This window comes from Amblyraja radiata, chromosome 20 (assembly GCF_010909765.2).
Source record: "Amblyraja radiata isolate CabotCenter1 chromosome 20, sAmbRad1.1.pri, whole genome shotgun sequence".
In the NCBI taxonomy this organism is placed as follows: domain Eukaryota; kingdom Metazoa; phylum Chordata; class Chondrichthyes; order Rajiformes; family Rajidae; genus Amblyraja; species Amblyraja radiata.
Genome location: NC_045975.1, coordinates 10,809,541 through 10,817,560, shown reverse-complemented (window position 1 = coordinate 10,817,560; position 8,020 = coordinate 10,809,541). Strand labels below are relative to the sequence as shown.

The window sequence follows — 8,020 nt, the reverse complement described above, 5'->3', positions numbered from 1 at the left end:
GTCAAAGCGTAGAGGGCATAGCTTTAAAGTGAGAGTGGCAAGGTTTAAAGGAGATGTGCGGGGGAAGTTTATTTACACAGAGAGAGGTGGGTGCCTGGAACGCACAGCCAGGGGTGGTGGTGGAGGCAGATATGATAGTGGCGTTTAACAGGATTTTAGATAGGCACATGAACATGCAGGGAATGGAAGGCCATGGATCGCTTACAGGCAGAGGAGATGAGTTGACTTGGCATTATGTTGGGCACAGACATTGTGGGCCGAAGGGCCTGTACTTCTGCTGTACCTTTCCACGTACAAGCAAAGAACTGCAGATGCTTGTTAATACTCAAAAGGACACAAATTACTGGAGTCACATCAGCAGGTCAGGCAGCATTCCTGGAGAACAAGTTGGAAAGCTGGAAAGGGGACAGAGAAGATTTACGAGGATGTTTCTAGGACTCATGGGTCTGAACTGTAAGAAAAGGTTGCACAGGCTGGGACTCTACTCCTTGGAGCGCAGGAAGATGAGGGGTGATCTTATACAGGTGCATAAAATTATGAGAGGAATAGATCAGATGCACAGAGTCACTTGCCCAGAATAGGGGAATCGAGGATCAGAGAACATAGGTTTATGGTGAAGGGGAAAAGATTTAATAGGAATAGGAATCTAATGGGTAACTTTTGCACACAAAGGGTGGTGGGTTTAGTTTAGAGATACAGCGCGGATACAGACCCTTTCGGCCCACCGAGTCCGTGCCGACCAGCGCTCCGATCCCCGCACATTAACACTATCCTCTACCCACAATCTTTCATTTACCGAACCAATTAACCTACAAACCAGTACGTCTTTGGAGTGTGGGAGGAAACCGAAGATCTCGGTGAAAACCCACACAGGTCACGGGGAGAACGTACAAACTCCGTACAGACAGCAGCCGTAGTCGGCATCGAACCCGGGTCTCCGGTGCTGCGTTCGCTGTAAGGCAGCATCTCTCCCGCTGCGCCTCTGTGTAGCTGCCACGGGAGGTAGTTGAGGCTGGGACTATCCCAACGTTTAAGAAACTGTTAAATAGGTACATGGATGGATGGGATGGGTTTGGAGGGATTATGGGCTGAACGCAGGCGGGTGGGACTAGTGTAGCTGAGACATGTTGGTTAGTGTGGGCGAGTTGGGCCAACTGTGAGTTTCCACACTGTATCACTCTATGACTCTGTGGATAGGTGACGTTTGGGGTGGAGACACTTTTTCAGACTTTTTCATCTTTCTATGATTTTTTAAAAAAGCAGCCTATCCAACCTTTATAGATTTTTTTTAAAATCTATCTTCTCTCCTACCCCACTAAGGTAGATTGTTCACAGAAGTGTCGTGGGGTGATTGTCAGCCCTTAGGTTGTTGCCTGGGTTTGCGGAGGTGGGCGGATGATCTGATACATCAGTGTGTAGCTGGGTGTGACCCGGCTACGTCGTATCATCGCTCTTGAAGCAGCCTCCGCTTGCAGGGGCAGGGGCAGGGGCAGGGGCAGGAGAAGGGAAGGGAGGGGAAGGGGAAGGAGAAGGAGAAGGAGAAGGAGAAGGAGAAGGGACTGATGTGGTGGAGTGCAGTGGGAGACGGCGCTAGGTCAGGATGTGGACCCGGGATGCTGCCGTCTCTTGCTCCAGCATCTTTGCTGCCGACAGCCTGATGCAGTGAAGGTACCACTGGAGAAGCAGGAATGAAGGGATGGCGGATACCGACTCCATAAACACCCCGCCTGTCTCTCCCTTCCTGGGGCTCCGAGTCACGTCGCCGGGAAGCTGCAGGTAAACTGGATCCCGCTGCTCGCTGCTACACCATTGAAAGCCGGGCCCGTTCATAGCCAACGGGGCAGCGCTGCCCGGAATAAACCCGTGTCAGGGGAGAGAGGGGGGAGGGAGAGGGTGTGTGTGAGAGAGAGAAAGAGATAGAGAGAGAGGGGGGGAGAGAGAGAATGGGGAGAGAGATGGGGAGAGGGGGTGTGAAAGAGGGGGTGTGAAAGAGGGGAAGGGAGGGTGGGAGAGAGGGAAGAGGGGGAGATAGAGAGGGGGGGGGGGGGGTGATGCTGGGGGTAGCACCTGCCTCTTCCCTCCCCTCTCTCATCTTTAATCACTGCACGCTGCTTACAAATGGGCGTTTAATGTTCTTTTCAATCCATTTAGCGCTGTTGTTTTCCGTGCAACGTGTGTTTTGCAGTGTTATCCATGTTATCTGCCTGGAAAGAAATCTAGGGCGTGGACATTGTGCGAGAGGATGGGTGGGTGGGTTTGGTTTAAATCCTCTGTTCAAATGCAGTCAAACCTATCCCTGAAATTGCAGCGTTGTTTTTTAATGCAAACTCCTGAACGTTGCAGCGTTATTTTCTGGAGCGAATAATGTTGTGGTTCGTGTGTGTGAGTGTGAGTGTGTGTTGGCGTTACGAGGAAGGGATCGACTGATCGGTGTATGTATTGTTAAAGCAGTCAGCAATGAAGAAGGGGCTCGACCCCAAACGTCACCCCTTCCTTCTCTTCGGAGATGCTGCCTGTCCCGCTGAGGTACCCCAGCTTTTTTGTGTCTATCTCAGGAGGCTTTTTAACACTTAAGGGCAAGGGATTCATTGGGAACTTGGGAGTGTTGTGTTGTCTACCGGGCTGGTAACCTCCAGGCAATGTTGTTAGGCCCTTTGCACAGCCTGAGAATTCTCAGCGTCAAATCTCCAGTGAGAAGGTGCCATTATTCAGGTGACAGATGCTGCTGTCCCAGCTGTCACACACAGCATGGAAACAGGCCCTTCCGCCTAACTTGTCCACGCCGACCAGGTTTTGTAGCTGAGCTTGTAGCCTGCGTTTGGCCCACTTCCCTCCAAATCTATATCATCCATGTTCAAATGTCTTTTTAAAGTATCACCACTTCTACAGAGCTAGATACGGCTCTTAAAAATAGCGGAGTTAGGGGATATGGGGAGAAGGCAGGAACGGGGTACTGATTGGGGATGATCAGCCGAATGGCCTACTCCTGTACCTATTGTCTATTGTCTACAGCAGTGGTTCTCAAATGGGGGTACGCGTACCCCTGGGGGTACGTGAAGGCACTCCAGGGGGTACGTGAGATTTTAAAATATAGGCCTACATATATGTAGGCCTATATTTTTGCGCTGGTTAGGGGGTACTTGGCTGAAAAAATATTTCACAGGGGGTACATCACTGAAAAAAGGTTGAGAACCACTGCTCTACAGCTTCCTCTGGAAGCTCATTTCATATACAAGCCACCTTCTTAACGGAGAAATAGCCCCTGAGGCACCACCACTATATATTCCCTCTTTAGTGCGGCACGGTGGCGAGGTGGTAGAGCTGCTGCCTCACAGCACCAGAGTTCAAACCTGATTATGGGTGCTGTCTGTACGGAGTTTGCACGTTCTCCCTGTGACCGCTTGGGCTTTCTCTTGGTGCTCCGGTTTCCGCCCACACTTCAAAGACGTACAGGATGTGGGTTAGTTGGCTTCTGTAAAACTTCCCTGGTGTGTCGGATTGAAGCAGAGTATGGGTGAGAGCTGGCCGGCATGGACTCGGTGGGCTCTAGAGCCTACTTCCATGCTGTGTCTAAACTAAACCAAACTCTCTTTCAAATCTTGCACTTTAGGTCCATGCTCTCTGGTTCTGGACTTATCTACGCTGGGGAATTGACTGTGTCCATTCACTTTAGCTTCACCCCTGATGATTTAATCTACCTCAATGGAGAGGGGGCATTGGATATCAGGTGGGAATCCCAGAGCTAGGGATATGCAAGAATGTGGGAATGGAGAACAAATTGAGAAAAGCTCACGAGGCATCCACTGAGGATGGAACCAAGGCCTTTGATCAGTCCTGGACCCCACTTAGAGAGATACAGCACGGAAACAGGCCCTTCGGCCCACTGTGCCCATGCCAACCAGCGATCCCCACTTCTTAGCTTCTTAGGCCCCCTTCGGTCATGGCTGACCACGGGTGTCTCCAGGGTGCTATTCCTTAAATGCAAGGTCCCTAATTGATCTAATATACACAAACCCATTTTCCGCTCAGCAGGATTCCACCATGCTTATTACCCAATGGGGAAAAAAAGTTGCATTTCAACAGTCAACGGCCATCATCATCGGCGGACACTCAAAACGAGTATGACTGTCCTCTCATGGAGGACGCCTGTGCGTGACTTTGTTTAACGTGGGGAGACTGGTGCACAGACAGCTTGACAGATCTGGGTCAGGATCCAGTGGCATGGAGTCCAAGATGACAGGAGACCCTTTTCTGCTGCAGCCTTCATCCGCCTTCCCAGCCGTTGTGACGCTCCACTAAGGTCAGCCATCGTCCTCCGTCTGTTCCACCGTTGAGGTCTTGGTTGGATTGCTCTTTGTCAGAGACCTCCCCCTCGACCTTACTGCCATGGTTGGCCCTACCAGGAGCATAGCTCCAGACGGCATCGCTCTCAGGAACTCGGGTGCACATAAGCTTCTCCACCACGACAAGGAGCCATCCCCACACACTAACACTAACACACTGCGAAAAGGTGGGCAACCGTCTCCTCTCCGTAGCAGCCGTCCCGGGGTCAACGTGCGCTGGTAGTGAGGTTCCGATTGTGCAGGAAGGATCTGACTGGGAGGGCCCCTCTCATCGCCAGCCAAGAGGGGTTCTGGTGATGAGGCATTTCGCCAGACAAGCTGGGCAGTCTGCCCGGGGAACCACGCCACAGGATCCACCTCGCCTTGTCCTGCTGGCCCCCAGGATGTCCCAAGAAAAGGCCTTCCCCTCGTCTACGTCTGTTAGGTTGCCTGATAACTGTAGATTTTAGTGAGAACATCACCTCTTCTGAGCTGCAGTACGTAAAAGGGAGAGGATGCTTGTGAAATATTAGCACCCAGCCCACGGAAACAAGGCACCTGTCGACCCACAAAGGAATAGTCCAAAAATAAAACTGAATCAAAGACTGACGGCCGTTTGTGCAATTCTGTGTTAAATCTGTGGCTATCCAAATGAGATCATTGCCACCTGAGGTTTATCTGTTAATGATTCATCTCTTCCCAACAATCTGAGTGAGTGTTGAATGAGAAGGAAACTGGTTCACTTGAGATTTCATATCACTTTCTCCCCCACAATCTCTGTTCAGAATTGGTTTTGGAAATGGCGTATTATGGTCCAGCCCCACTTAGGTGACTACAGGGGACTGCCGCAAAATTTTCAACATGTTCAAAATTTTTCGGCAACAATGGCGACAAATTTTGTTGTCGTAGATTGTCGCCAGGTGTCGTATGTGAGTTCCATTAAAATGAGTCCCTGGCAGTTGCCTAAAGAGTCGTCTCTGTGGGACAGGCCCATTATTGTCATGTGTACCGAGTTAGAGTGAACAGCTTTGTTTGTGTGCGATTCAGTCAAACCGTACCAGACATTAGTACAATCAAGTAGAACAGGTCAAGCAAGAGGATACAACCAGAGTAGAGAATACAGTTTTGCAGCATTGTAGCAGTAGCGCTCCAGAGAAAAAGTGCAAGGTTTACAATGAGGTAGGTTGGGAGATCAGGACTAAACCCTAGCTTATGGGAGTTGTATAGAATCACGAGAGGAATAAATTACAGAATCGTTTGCCCAGAGTCGAGGACCAGAGGACAAAGGTTCAAGGTGAAGGGGGGAAAAGATTTAATAGGAATCTGAGGAGTAACTTTTTCACACAAAGGCTGATAGGTGTGTGGACAAGCTGCCAGAGAAGGTAGATGAGGCTGGGACTATCCCAATGTTTAAGAAACAGGTAGACAGGTACGTGGATAGGACAAGTTTGGAGGGATATAGACCAAACGCAGGCAGGTGGGACCAGTATAGCTGGGACATGTTGGTCGGTGTTGGCAAGTTGGGCCGAAGGGCCTATTTCCACGTTGTATCATTCTATGATAACTCTATGACTGTCCGGTAGTTTGGTAACAGCCGTGAAGAAGATGTTCCTGCTACTGTACGTGCTTTCAAACGTTTGTATGCTTGGCCTGACGGGAGAGGGGAGAAGAAGGAATGACCGGATTGTGAATGGTCGTTGATTATTGTGAGTTGGCTGAAGCCAACAGGATTAACAAACTCATCAGGAAGGCTGGCTCTATCCTGGGGGTGGAGTTGGGTTCATGGGAGGGGGTCTTGGAGGGAGGATGCTCTTCAAACTGCGGAGCATCCTGGACAATACAGCTCACCCCCTCCATGACACACTGGTCAACCTGAGGAGTACCTTCAGCAACAGACTGGTTCCACCAAGATGCAGCACAGAACGCCACAGGAGATCCTTCTTCCCTGTGGCTATCAAACTGTACGACTCTTCCACCTTCTGTCTTGTGGTAGACTGACTCTCCCCCCCCCCCCCCCCCCCCCCCCCCCCCCCCCCCCGATCTTTGCACATCCCCAACCCTTTCCACCCACCACTTTAATTTAATTTCATGTATCTTGTAGAAACATAGAAAATAGGTGCAGGTGTAGGCCATTTGGCCCTTTGAGCCAGCACCGCCATTCAATATGATCATGGCTGATCATCCAGAATCAGTACCCCGTTCCTGCCTTCTCCCCACACCCCTTGATTCCGTTAGCCCTAAGGGCTATATCTAACTCTCTCTTGAATACATCTTTTATGTTTTGTGTTTTATGATGACTGTAGGCAGATCAATTTCCCTCCTGGGATAAATAAAGTTCTATCGTATCGTATCGTTATGTTGGCTGTTTTCCTCAGGCAATGTGGTGTAGATGTGGTCACTGGTGGGCAGGCTGGTTTGTTACTCTCTGTAGATGTTGCCCTGGCCGTCATAGTAAGGTCACATCGAAACAGGCCCTTCGGCCCCACGAGTCTGCGCCGACCAGCAATTCCCGCGCACCAACTCTATCTTACGCTCACCGGGACAATTTACAATTTAACCAAAGCCACTTAATCTACGTCTTTAGAGTGTGATAGGAAATTGGAGAAACACACCCAGGAGAAACACACCCAGGCAGAATGTACAAACTCTGTACAGACAGGCACCCGTGATCAGGATTGAACCCGGATCTCTGGTGCTGTAATGGGCCTGTCCCACTTACGCGACTTTTTCGGCGACCACCGGCACCCGTCATAGGTCGTCACAGGTCGCCGAAAATTTCCAACATGTTGAAAATCCAGTGGCGACCAGAACTAGGTACGACTCTTTGGGCAACGACTCATGACCATACAGGCTTCACCCAGCGACATGTCACCAGGGTGTCACCTGTATGGTCGTGAGTTGTCTCCTCAGTCGCCCAAATAGTCGTAGCGTGTTGAAAATGTTCGCCGACCTGCAACGGCCTATGACGGGTACCGGCAGTCGCTGAAAAAGTTGCGCAAGTGGGACAGGCCAATTAGGCAGCAACTCTACCGCTGCACCACTGTGCCGCCCCTGGTGGTGTTTCTCCAGTTTGCGTATGGTCTCACTAGCCGTGGGTGAGGCCCAGGACACAGACGTCAGTGTGGGAAGGGGAGTTACAATGGTTCATAACTGCAATATCCAGCAGGCCTTGGAGGACCAAATGCAAGTGTGAGCAGCTGGCCTGATTGACTGAGCAACAGAGAATACAGCTGGAAGCACGGGCGATTATTATTGCTGGGCTCCACTGGTGCTGAACAAAGAGGCAAAACGTGAATATGATTGGTGAGCTCAACGTGTGTGTGTGTGTGTGTGTGTGTGTGTGTGTGTGTGTGTGTGTGTGTGTGTGTGTGTGTGTGTGTGTGTGTGTGTGTGTGTGTGTGTGTGTGTGTGTGTGTGTGTGTGTCTGTGTCTGTGTGTGTCTCTGTGTCTGTGTGTCTGTGTGTCTGTGTGTCTCTGTGTGTCTCTGTGTCTGTGTCTGTGTGTCTGTGTCTGTGTCTGTGTCTGTGTGTCTGTGTCTGTGTCTGTGTCTGTGTCTGTGTCTGTGTCTGTGTCTGTGTCTGTGTCTGTGTCTGTGTCTGTGTCTGTGTCTGTGTCTGTGTCTGTGTCTGTGTCTGTGTCTGTGTGTGTGTGTGTGCCTGTCTGTGTATCTGTTTGTGTGTGTGTGTGCCTGTCTGTGT

At 50.5% G+C, this 8,020-nt stretch overlaps 1 protein-coding gene across 1 annotated transcript in view; it reads left to right on the top strand.

The window, feature by feature from the left end:
• The first annotated feature begins 1,515 nt into the window (after positions 1-1,515).
• The window catches only part of mapk8ip1 (mitogen-activated protein kinase 8 interacting protein 1), an 87,376-nt gene continuing 80,871 nt past the window's right edge, over positions 1,516-8,020 (top strand). The window contains exon 1 of the mRNA XM_033038799.1: positions 1,516-1,776. Coding sequence (XP_032894690.1) covers positions 1,697-1,776 — 80 coding nt within the window. The 5' untranslated portion in view covers positions 1,516-1,696. The remainder of the gene's footprint in view (positions 1,777-8,020) is intronic.